The sequence below is a fragment of the Narcine bancroftii genome, chromosome 5 (genome assembly GCF_036971445.1).
Source record: "Narcine bancroftii isolate sNarBan1 chromosome 5, sNarBan1.hap1, whole genome shotgun sequence".
Classification (NCBI taxonomy): domain Eukaryota; kingdom Metazoa; phylum Chordata; class Chondrichthyes; order Torpediniformes; family Narcinidae; genus Narcine; species Narcine bancroftii.
The window spans coordinates 191,462,797-191,475,377 of NC_091473.1; the positions used below are offsets into that span (position 1 = coordinate 191,462,797).

Below are 12,581 nucleotides of genomic sequence, written 5' to 3' on the forward strand. Positions count from 1 at the left end.
AGGCCTTAAGGTTTGAGTGGAAAAAGACAAGAATTAAAGGCTGGGGAAAGAAGGGGAGACCAGCAGACAAAAGGTGTAAATTGGATATGATGAGAATACAAGAGAGAGGAAAGGTGAGAATTTATTGGGGAGGGAGGAATTGCTTTTGGCTCTGTGAAAGGAGACAGGGAAAAAGGAAGAGAGAGAGAAGGACAAACAGGATGGTGGGTGTGTGGAGAGAGCTGGTAGAGGAGGGAACAATTTTACTGTTCGAAAGACATTTACATTTTAAAAAGTATTTAAATTTAGACATACATAGTGGGCCCATTTGGCCCAAGAATCCATGCCACCCAATTGACCTCCAAACCCCAGTATGATTTGAACGGTGGGAGGAAACCCACGCAGACGTGGGGAGAATTCCTTACAGACCGTGCGGGATTCAGACACTGGGTCCCGCTTGCTGGTGCTGTAACAGCGTTGTGCTAACCGTGCCACCCCAGACAGACACGGGGATAAGGAAGGGGGATCTGGGCCAAGCACGGGCATATGGGACTAGCTTGGATGCAGTGGAGTAGTTGAGCTGAAGGGCCTGATTCTGTGCTGTAGAATGGTGGTGTAACGTCGTTACAGTGCCTGCAAGTGGCACAGTGGTTCGAGCCCCGCACTGTCAGAAAGAACCTGGCACGTTCATTCCGCGCTTGCGTGAGTTTTCCCACCATTCCTCCCACCATTCGAAACATACCGGGGTTTGTAGGTTAATTGGGTGGGCTGAAATGCCGTGTTACTGTGCTGTATATCTAAAAAAAATTAAATTAAAATTATAATTTTTTAAAAAGTGGAGAAATAATGAGGATCGTGCATGACTAGAATAAGGGAGGGTAGTGCCTATCGCAGAACAGAGGTGCATGTGGCGAGGTTCGTTGTCCAGCGGGTTGCTTTGCGAAGATGGTTAGTGTGCAAGTTTAAAGGGGGGTCTGTTTATTCACCGAGGCGCATCTCTTTCCCCTCGCCCCGCTGCCAGCATCCACTCTGAAATGCCTTTCGAAGGAGCGTATGGGAACCTGAACCGGCTCTTTGACAAAGCTGCCAAGGCTTATCACCAGATCTGCAGGACGGACACCAAGAAGCTGTCGGTGAGCAGACAACGGTGAGGAAGCTGCTGCTGGTCCGAACGTTGAGCTTCCCTTCGGCGGTGCGGGGTTGCATGCTGGGGAATGGCAGATGGAGGGGCTGATGGAGAGATCTGGGTTCCTCTATGTTTGAACTATCAATACTGTCACAGCTGATAGACCCCCCCCCCCCGAACCCCTGAGTGGTGTGGTCGCAGGAGTAGGGAATCTAAAACTGAGGGGTGTAGACTTGAGGTGAGGAGGGAAAGATTTAAAAGGGGACTGACCTACACGCGGAGTGGTGGGGTGGGCAGTGAAGCATGAAAGTCTGCAGACGCTGTGATTGCAGTAAAGACATAGAAACGCTGGAGAAATTCAGCAGGTCTTGCTGCGTCTGCAAAAGGTAAAAATGTATTCTTGGGCCCTTTCAAGCAAGGAAAGTGGCCGACTGTAAAGGCAGAGATTCTCCGCCCTTACGCCTGGAGACTGAATGTGTCGTGGCCAGCTCTGAGGCACCAAATCCAACCCTTCCCGGGGAAGGATCATCGGTGGAGCTTGAATGTCCGGTCGCTGAAGGCTTGCATATGCATTATCTGTCTGTGAGGTATGTCGCAGAGGACCGGAGAACGCTGTTTCGTCGGGTTGCACTTGTGCAATCAGTTGACAATAAACTTGACTTATCCCTCAAACAACATGAAGTTGAAGCAAGTTAACAGCACTTTTAAAGACAGTACATTCTGTTGCTGTGTTTTTTTAGAAATTGCTGCTATGGCTGTAGCCTTCACCGCCTTGTGCTTTTTATTAGGTCAAGAGACATCAAGCGTTTGTTGGTGAGTTTCATGTACCTGCAGAATCTCCTTCAACCCAGGAACAGGTAAGCATCTCAGTTCAGCAATTTGTCCTTGTGTGGTCTGCTTTTGATTGATCTTTCTGGGTTAGCGAGGGGCTGAGCTCATAGGTGGCTGATTACAGATGGTGAGTTTGCTATTGCTACCAACCAGCAAAGTGGAGTCATTTGAGATCATCCTGTTTGCAGTTTTCTCCACCATTGTCCAATCTAGATTATCGCAGATGTGTGAGATTAGATAGATACTATTGTCCAGTAATAAACAGGACCATCGCCTTCCTAAGATCGTGTTCTATGGCGAGCTCTCCACTGGCCACCGAGACAGAGGTGCACCAAAGAAGAGGTACAAGGACTGGCTAAAGAAATCCCTTGGTGCCTGCCACATTGACCTCCGTCAGTGGGCTGATATCGCCTCCAACCGTGCATCTTGGCGTCTCACAGTTTGGCGGGCAGCAATCTCCTTTGAGCCCACCTCACTGACAAAAGACAAAGGAGGAAACACCCAACCCCAACTCACCAATTTTCCCCTGCAACCGCTGCAACTGTGCCTGCCTGTCCCGCACCGGACTTGTCAGCCACAAACGAGCCTGCAGCTGACGTGGACATTACCCCTCCATAAATCTTCGCACTAAACAGCGCCAGCAAACCAAGTTCGAATCCAGAGTTTGTACGTTCTCCCCATGTCTGCTGGGTTTCTTCCATGTTCTCCAGTTTAATCCCACCCTTCAAATCGTGTGGGGGAGGTGACTGTGAAGAAACCACGTCAGCGCCTCTACTTCCTCATGAGTTTGCGGAGGCTTGGTATGATATCGGAAATCCTGAGAAATTTCTTCATGTGCGTGGTAGAAAGTGTGTTGACCGGCTGCATCACGATCTGGTGTGGGGGCACCAATGCACCCTGGAGCGTAAAGTCCTGCAAAAGGTTGTGGACACAGCCCAGGACATCACAGACAAAATCCTCCCCACCATCGAGAACATCTACAGGGAATGCTGCCATTGGAGAGCAGCAACGATTGTCAAGGATCTACCCCACCTAGCACACGTTCTGTTCTCGCTGCTGCCTTCAGGAAAGAGGTCTAGGTGCCACAAGGCTCACCCCATCATGTTCAGGAACAGCTACTACCCCTCCACCATCAGACTCCTCAACAACAAACTCAATCTGGTGGCACAATTGGCGTAGCACTGTTACAATGCCAGTGATCGGGACCGGGGTTCAAATCCCATGCTATCTGTAAGGAGTTTGTATGCTCTCCCCATGTCTTTGTGGGTTTTCCCCAGTGGCTCCGGTTTCCTCCCACCAATTGTGTGTAATGGGTGGCATGGGCTTGTGGGCCAAAAGAGCCTATCACTGTGCTGCATGTCTAAATAATAAATAAATATTAAGAATCAGGAACTTGTTTAAGGATTCTTACTTTTGCATTTTATTTTCTCTGTATTGCATACTCAGTTTGTTTACATTTTGTTACATGCTTACGTCGTGGGGTTTTTTTTTTGCACAACCAATAATTCTGCCTCACCCGCAGGAAAAAGAATCTCAGGGTTGTATGTGATGTCAAGTATTTTCTCTGACAATAAATCTGAAAATTTTCTCTCCCGCCTCACCAGCACTGCAGACGTGGAGGTGACGTCCATTTGCCAGTCGGTCCTGGAGGATTTCAATCTGTGCCTCTTCTACCTTCCCTCCAACCTCAATCACAGCGGCTCAAGCGAGGAGGAGGAGGAGTATGACCGGGGCTCGGGCTTCCTGCCCGACCTGCTCATCTTCCGGATGATGGTCATCTGCTTAATGAGCGTGCACAGCCTCAAGAAGACTGGTAGGCAAGGTGATTTTATTCCTGGGGATTTGGGACGCGGCGACAGTTGAAAGGGGAAATTAAGACAGTGGGGCTGCTTCATTGTCGGCGCTGCTGCTGGGGTGGACTCGTGGAGAATAGGGAGAGGAGACACAGTGCTCCTCAGCTGCGTTCTACCATCCACACCAACTCCTGATGGTTCCATACAGGCTTTAAGGGCCTGCTAAAGGAGCCGAAGGGTGTTTTATTTTAAATTCCTGTGACTGCAGGCAACTGAGCCCAAGAAGGCAGCTGCTGTGTTCGGCAGGAGCCTGAGGGGTTGGAGACACCGGGGAGGCAGTGGCTGGCGCAGGGCACCCGAAGACATGGAGGACCTCCCCCCCCCCCCCCCAAATCTGAGGAGAAGACAGCCCTATGGTTCGGTGGCCGCAGCGGCGGACCAGCGAGGGGCTCTGTGGCTGAAGAGCACAGAAGCTGCGGGCTATTGGTGACTCAAGGCGAGGAATCCACGTGGGCTTCAGGCTGCTGGCGACTGCAGCCAAAGGGGCTCACAATAGGTTGCAGACCGCCGAGACGGGCTTGAGTCTGGCTGAAGGGGTGCCAGGTATCAGAACTGGGATGCAAGGAGCGCTGAGTGCTTTCTGATTGTGTCGGAGGTTCAGATCTGCAACTTGTTTGCCGAAGTCTGTGAGTTCTACAAAGAATGTAACAAAATGTACATTACTTAAAAGAATCAGAAAGGAGCAATTTCAATTCTTTGGACACATCACATGAAGAGATGCACGAGAACAGTTAATTACAACGGAAAAGCTGGAAGGAAAAAGAAGCAGAAGCCAACTGGGAATGAAAATGATTAGAAACAGGAGGCAACAACCACAATTCAAGGGTCAGAGACCGTGATGGATGGAGAAATGTGATGGCCCACACTGAACGGCAAGGCACCTGATGCATGCAATCAGATGACAATAAACTTGAACTTGGATTGAGAAGTGCTGGCGAATAATGTTAAAGGCGATTCTCCTGAATCCAGGAGAATTGTCGGCCGCGCTGCGTAAAGAGCTGGGAGCAATGGGCAGAGGTGCACTGCCTCAGCTGGTTGTTATCCTCCATTGCAGCTGTTCACTGACTGTTGCCCCTGTGTTGCAGGTCTGAAGCAGTACAGTGCTTCCATTGCCTTCACCCTTGCTCTCTTCTCCCATCTGGTGAACCACGTCAACATCCGGCTGCAGGCCGAGGTGGACGATGTGGAGAATGCGGTTCCTTCCCTGCAGTCTGAGCAGCCAGGTAAATCCCTCCTGTCTTCTTCCCTCGCAGTCCAAGCACCCAGGTAAATCCCTCCTGTCCCCCTCTCTCTCATGGTACAATTTGAGCATTCTGGTAAATTCCTCTTGTCCCCCTTCCCTGTGGTCCGAGCATCCAGGTAATCCCCTCCCATGCATCTGATGATCTGGGTAACACCACCCCCTCCTCCCCTGAAGCCTGATGATTCAGGTAACACCTTCCCCTGTAGTCAGACGATCCAGGGTATCGGATCCGGGGAGCATTTGATCTCTGAGACACCACCTTCCTGTTACTATTTCTGTCTGTCTCGCTGGGAAGGGGGTCCCCGGCGGGCAGAGGGGAAGGCGTGCAGAGGGATGGGGGTGGGGGTGGTCTGGTGGGCTGATGCTGCACTGACCTGTTCTCTGCTCCTCCAGATGAGCTGGAGGTGAAGGACCCCTCGAACAGGGGAGTTGAGCCAGAGGAGCTGCCAGCCAAGATGCCAAATGGGGCCCTCATCCCTCCCGGCAAGCCCAAGGGCAAGAAGTACTCGCGTCTGTCGCAACTGCGCCGGCGGCGTCACCGGCAGAAGGCCGATGAGAGTGACCTGAGTGAGGGCTTCGACTCGGACCCCAGTGAAGACTCGGCCCGGGAGAGCGAGCGGTCAGACTCTGGCTCCGCAAAGAGCGACGAGGAGGAGGAGACCGAGGCTGCCTTCGACCTGGAGTCTGACTCCGACATGAACAGCCAGGAGTCCCGCTCCGACCTGGAGGACATCGAGGAGGAGCCGGGGGGCAGCCAGAGTGGGGAGGACCCCAGGGGCCCAGGCCGAGGAGGGGAGCTGGTCTCAGAGACTGCCCGTGTCCTCTGCCCTGATGTCCCTGAGCCCCAGGCCAACGGACCGGTTAGCGCCAGCGATGCTACCATTGCCAGCAACCTCCAGGCCCTCTCCTCCCAGATGTTCCAACCCAAGCGGTGTTTCCGCCTGGCCCCCACCTTCAGCAACGTCATGGTGCGGCCCCCGCCTGAGGAGCAAGCCCCTGCACCACCGCCGGAGAAACCCTGCGCTAATGGTGTCCTCCAGAGCCCTGGTGTCACCGAGCACGGTAAGACCCCATGACCCTGCGGCACAGTGGGAGGAGAAGAAGGGTTGAGGGTTTCCTTGGAGACTTCCTGTCAGATTTATGATTGAAGACCCCCTCCTTTTGACCTTCACCCACTGGAATGTCGGAGAGTCAGTCCCTTCCGGGGATGTGGGGGGGTGTAGCTGAAATATTGAGGTGTTGGGTGCGGGGGGTGGTGTGGCAGGGTGTAGTGAGACATTGGGGTCAGGGAGATGTGGGGGGGGGTTACTGAGACGTTGGGGTAGTGGGGAAGATGTGGAGGGGAGTGTACTGGGATATTGAGACGGTGGAGGAGATGTGGAGGGGTGTATACTGAGACGTTGGGGTGTGGGGGGAGATGTGGAGGGGGTGTATTGAGACTTTGGGGTGGTGGGGGAGATATGGAGGGGAGTGTACTGGGACATTGAAATGAGGGGAGATGTGGAGGGGTTTATACTGAGATGTTGGGGTGGGGGGAGATGTGGAGGGGGATGTATTGAGATGTTGGGGTGGTGGGGGAGATGTGGAGGGGGGTATACTGAGACGTTGGGGTGGGGGAGAGATGTGGAGGGGTGTATTGAGACTGGGGTGGTGGGGGAGATGTGGAGGGGAGTGTACTGGGACATTGAGGTGGTGGGGGAGATGCGGAGGGGAGAGTACTGGAACATTGAGACGTTGGGGTAAATGTGGAGGGGAGTGTTCTGGGATATTGAGGTGGTGGGGGAAATGTGGAGGGGTGTGTGCTGAAACTTTGGGGTGGGGAGGAGATGTGGAGGGGGGTATTGAAACATTGGAGTTGGGGAGATGTGGAGGAGGGTGTACTGAGGTGGTGGGTGAGGTGTTTGGAGATGTGGATGAGAGTGTGTGTCCCTCCCTGATGCTCTGTGTTCCCCCTTGTTGGTGGGTCTGATTTGTCCTCTGAGAAGTGGCGTGGTATCATGGTGACCCTTTGGGACCCCCTTTGAGGGGTTAAATGACAGGCTGTTCCACTCTCATGGAAGAAGGGGGCTGAAGCCAGAGCTCTAACACCCTCCCATCTCATTGACGTGAGGCACATGGAGACAGGGCAGGAAGAGACGGTTGGATTTCCACAGAAAGTGCTGTGCCAAAGACCTGGGTTTAAAACAAGGTGGAGAAATGGGAGGGAAGGGAGCATTGGAAATGATGATTATCTGGCCTGTTGTTTGTCTGTGCAATATTGCTGCCTCAATATCTCTGCTTCAGTGAAGTGGGCTCTGGAACCATTGCCAGTGGGTCACTATTTGTCCAATCTTGCAGACACTGGTTCGGATTCAGAGGGCAGTGACGCCAGCAGCAAATCGGTGCGGAAGGAGAAGACCCCGCTGGAGAAGCTGGAGATCCTGTCAAATGAGGGCTTGCTGGCCACCGTCAAGGTTTTCCTGGACTGGCTGCGGACCAACACTGATATAATCCTCATGTGCGCACAGGTGTGGGGCCGCTGAGCCCGGATCCCTTCCCACCTTCTCTTCCCAGCCTCCCACCCCTACTGCTCTCCCTCTCTCTCACTCTGGCAACCCTGTCTCTTCCGACCCCCTCTTTCTCCCACCTCCTTCCCTCCCACCAACACCGCCCCGCCCGCAGCCCCCTCCCTCCCGCCCGCACCCCCCCTCCCCACCCCCCCTCCCTCCCGCCCGCACCCCCCTCCCTCCCGCCCGCACCCCCCTCCCTCCCGCCCGCACCCCCCTCCCTCCCGCCCGCACCCCCCTCCCTCCCGCCCGCACCCCCCTCCCTCCCGCCCGCACCCCCCTCCCTCCCGCCCGCACCCCCCTCCCTCCCGCCCGCACCCCCCTCCCTCCCGCCCGCACCCCCCTCCCTCCCGCCCGCACCCCCCTCCCTCCCGCCCGCACCCCCCTCCCTCCCGCCCGCACCCCCCTCCCTCCCGCCCGCACCCCCCTCCCTCCCGCCCGCACCCCCCTCCCTCCCGCCCGCACCCCCCTCCCTCCCGCCCGCACCCCCCTCCCTCCCGCCCGCACCCCACTCCCTCCCGCCCGCACCCCCCTCCCTCCCGCCCGCACCCCCCTCCCTCCCGCCCGCACCCCCCTCCCTCCCGCCCGCACCCCCCTCCCTCCCGCCCGCACCCCCCTCCCTCCCGCCCGCACCCCCCTCCCTCCCGCCCGCACCCCCCTCCCTCCCGCCCGCACCCCCCTCCCTCCCGCCCGCACCCCCCTCCCTCCCGCCCGCACCCCCCCTCCCTCCCGCCCGCACCCCCCTCCCTCCCGCCCGCACCCCCCTCCCTCCCGCCCGCACCCCCCTCCCTCCCGCCCGCACCCCCCTCCCTCCCGCCCGCACCCCCCTCCCTCCCGCCCGCACCCCCCCTCCCTCCCGCCCGCACCCCCCCTCCCTCCCGCCCGCACCCCCCCTCCCTCCCGCCCGCACCCCCCCTCCCTCCCGCCCGCACCCCCCTTCCTCTCCCGCCCGCACCCCCCTTCCTCTCCCGCCCGCACCCCCCTTCCTCTCCCGCCCCAGCGCTCACCCATGCCTTGCTCCTTGGGTTCTGACTTCTGGAATCCTTCATCCTTCACTCCGCCATCCCCATTCTTTTACCACTTTCTGTTTGCGTCTGACCACCTGCCTCTCTCCCTCTCCCCGCTGCACCTCTGGGATTGTGACCCTGTGAGTGACGCGTGAGAGCCCAAGGTGAATCTGATCAGCAATCCAGCCTCCCCTTCCCTGGTGGCTCCTACTGATTCTCCTCCCCTCCCCACTCCCAAGGGGGGCACTCGGACCGCCCAGTTCTCGAGCGCCGTGTCATCATCCACTCGGTCTGACCCCTACGTCTCCCGCAGAGTTCGCAGAGTCTGTGGAATCGCCTGTCCGTCTTGCTGAACATGTTGCCTGAAGGCAGGAAGATGAGAGAACCAGGTAAGTTTGTGCTGGTTAAAAACAATGCTGGTGAAACTCAGCAGGTCAGTATAGCAAAGATAAAGCTGCATAACCAACGTGTCGGGGCTTGAGCCCTTCATCAATGGAAAAATCTCGGACAATGCCTGAATTAAACATTTGCTATGAGATGGCTGTATTGAGCGTGCCCTGCCACACAGAATCCAGTCCAAACCATTGGCGTAGCCCGAACTCCAGGCCTGAACCTCCGACACAATCAGGAACCCTTCAGCGCCCTCTCACATCCAATTCCGATACCTGGCACCCCTTGAGTCAGTCTCCAGCAGGCCACCAGCGAGGCCCTTGATAGCGGCCGCCTGCACCCTGCGCGGGTTCCTCGCCTCAAGTCGCCAACAGCCGCTACCATTATGGATTTTTGACATAGATCGGGGGTGGCCAAACTTGCTTTCTAATCCCTTACTGAGCACAGATGGAATAGGGATTACTTAAAGTGGTCTTTGAGTGGAAAGAAAATGCTCTAAACATTTGTTGATCTGGGCTTTGAAGGAATTTGGGGGTTCAGCCTCCACAACTGCTTCAGGCGAGAATTTCAAAGACTCGTCTCTGCCTGACCATGGCATCGCAGGTGAGGTGTGGCCAGTAACCCCTGGAGATGGAACTTCTCCCCCTCCCCCCATGCTAGGGGACTGCCCAGAGTTCATTGGGCGGCAGTGCCAAAGTTCAGATTTATTGTCATATTACATACATCACATATAACAGATTTTTTTTTCCTGTGGGCCAGGCAGAATTTCTAATTATTGGTTAGTGCATAAAACCTATACTCAAGGAAAGATACGTGTACAAAATAGAGAAAGGTAAACAATAAGGAAGTGCAAACAAGCTATGCAATGCAGAAAATAAATATTTAATAATGTGCGAAGTAACAGTCCTTAAATGAGTAGTCTCTGAGTTTGTGGTTGAGGAGTCTAATATAACCATATAACAATTACAATGCAGAAACAGGCCATCTCGGCCCCTCTAGTCCGAACTCCACTTGTCCCATCTACCTGCTCCCTGCCCATAACCTCCAATCCCCTCACATCCATGCACTCATCCAACCTTCTCTTCGATGACAAAATTGACCCTGTTTCTTCCGGAAGGTCATTCCACTCAGCCACCCCTCTCTGAATGAAGAAGCTTTCTCATGTTACTTCTAAAGTTTTTCCCCCTAACCCTTAACTTATGACCCCTCGTTCCAATCTCCCCTACCCTCAAGGGGAAGAGCCTATTCACATCCACTCTGTCTATCCCACTCATAATCTTAAATACCTCTATCAAATCCCCTCTCAACCTTCTACGCTCCAGTGAATAAAGACCCAGTATAATCAATCTTTCTCCATATTCTAGATACTGCAATCCAGGCAACATTTTAGTAAATCTTTTCTACACCTTCTCTACCTTATTGATGTCCTTCTAATAATTTGGTGACCAGAACTGCACACAATATTCCAAACTTGGTCTCACCAAAGCCTTGAACAGTCTCAACATCACCTCCCAGCTTCTATATTCTATGCTTTGATTTATAAAGGCCAGCAGACCAAAAGCCTTCTTCACCACCCTGCCTACATGGGAATCTATTAATGATGGAGGGGTAGCCACTGTTCCTGAACCTGGTGGTACCAGTCTTGTAGCACCTATACGATGGCAGCATGTCCTGGGTTCAGTGGCTCCTTGATGATTGTTGCTGCTCTCAGGATGGTGGGGATAGTTTTGCCTGTGATGTGCTGGGCAATCTATCAGCAGCAGATAGTATGGCTCTCTGCCGCTTTTGCCGAATACCTTTAGCATGCCTGTTGTTTTCCCTGCCCTCTTCCCATTCTCCTCCCCGCTCCCCTCCAAACCCCAGGTGTCTGCGTCAGCGATGAGATGGAGCAGTTGCTGAACCATTGTGAGGAGCCGGATGTGACCCAGGTCTTGCTGCTTCCCGAAGACATGGCACTGCGCTATCTCCCCGTTCTTCGGGCCGTGCACCGGAAGATTGGGGTGGAGCAGATCAGGTTGGCTGCCAGCCCTCTGGAGGAGGTAAGGTGCATCATTTATTTTTCTAAAATTTTATTTACACCACAATAGAACCCGTTTCTGACCTCTTAAACCCGTGCCTCCCAATTACACCCAAATTAACCCTTTGGACTCTGGCTGCTTTTAAACCTTTCAAGTTGTCATATGATTGCACAAGGACAACCTGACAAAAGAGCACTCTCCAGTCCTCGGTGCAAATCACGCAGACACACAACCAGATATAACACATATACAGATGATCAATACATTTGCAGAACAAATATTCATCATTATAAATAAATCAATGTTGTTTCATGAATGAGGGTCTCGGAGGGTCGTTGTGAGCCGTTCCTTTGGTTGTTCAGCCCGTGGGAAGAAGCTGTTCCTCAGCCTGGCGGTGCTGGCTCTGATCCTCCTGGATCTCTTTCCCTGACGGGAGCAGCTGAAAGATGCTGTGTGCAGGGTGGAAAAGGGCCCTCAATCAATTCTTCAGACAACGATCCCAGTAGATCATGTTGATCGTGGGGATGAAGGGTGAGGAAGAGCGACTCCAGTGATCCTCTCTGCCACTCATCGTCCTGTGGATTGACCTCCGATCCATTTCTCTGCAGCGACCATACCCACACTGTGATGCAGCCAGCCAGGACCTTCTCAATAGAGCTACTGCAGAAGGTTAACATGACGGTGGCCGGTAGCCTTGCCTGATTCAGTCTTCACAGGAAGTGCAGTCGCTGTTGCACCTTCCCAACAAGTGAGGAGATTATGATGTTCATAGAATATACTCTGGACTGAACCCATATACAAACACCACAATGAACCAGCTGGTGGTGGGGTATAAAACCAGAGACGGATTATATGCACTTGTTGGTAGTCCAGGAAAGCCAGGATCTGGATGGTTAACCTACAACTCCTGTACATTTTAAATGGTGGGAGGAAACCGAAGCACCTGCAGGAAATCCACGCAGACGTGAGGAGATCGTAAAAAACTCTTTACGGACAGTGCTGGATTTGAACCTAGGTCGCTGTCGCTGAAATAGCATTGTGCTAACCCTGCAGCCCGTGCAGGAGGTTTGACAGAGGTGGAAGCTGGAACAAGTACCGGAGATGACCATATTTTGTCCTCCTACTCTGCCATGTGACAACGAATCAGTTCTCTGCTCACCTTAACCCGTGTGTCTGACGGGGTGATCAGTGCAGATTCAAGTGCATCCAAATACAAAAAAAATCCTAGGATCCGGCACCTACAGCGATTGGTAGATGCTGGATAAATGAATTTTCCAGATTCTTGAGATTACATGTTGCGAGGTTGGCGAACAGGCACACCAATTTTAAACTTCTGTATTTTTTTTTACCTGTTTATTTTCCGCAGTTTTTTTTTGCCGGTTGCGTGAATTCCGGAGAGCAGGGATTTTACTGTATAATGATCTCTCAATGGAGAATCTCTTGGAGGTTGCAGCAAGATGAGAAAACAGGAAAAGGCATTCATCTTATAAAAAAGAGGAGGTTGAAGGGTTTTTTTCTTCTCTGAACTGACAGAAATATTTCTTCCTCAAAAGTTTCAGCTGATAATTTCCTGAACGAAGGCTTGGAA

At 53.7% G+C, this 12,581-nt stretch overlaps 1 protein-coding gene across 3 annotated transcripts in view; it reads left to right on the forward strand.

The window, feature by feature from the left end:
* smg5 (SMG5 nonsense mediated mRNA decay factor) overlaps positions 1–12,581 on the forward strand; it is a 64,338-nt gene that overhangs the window by 26,775 nt on the left and 24,982 nt on the right. Inside the window, exons 8-15 of one of the 3 annotated variants that reach the window (XM_069940409.1) lie at positions 1,001–1,126; positions 1,894–1,962; positions 3,541–3,758; positions 4,875–5,012; positions 5,426–6,094; positions 7,370–7,539; positions 8,899–8,974; positions 10,839–11,014. In XM_069940409.1, coding sequence (XP_069796510.1) covers positions 1,001–1,126; positions 1,894–1,962; positions 3,541–3,758; positions 4,875–5,012; positions 5,426–6,094; positions 7,370–7,539; positions 8,899–8,974; positions 10,839–11,014 — 1,642 coding nt within the window. The remainder of the gene's footprint in view (positions 1–1,000; positions 1,127–1,893; positions 1,963–3,540; positions 3,759–4,874; positions 5,013–5,425; positions 6,095–7,369; positions 7,540–8,898; positions 8,975–10,838; positions 11,015–12,581) is intronic. The other 2 variants (XM_069940410.1, XM_069940412.1) reach the window with 2 other exon arrangements.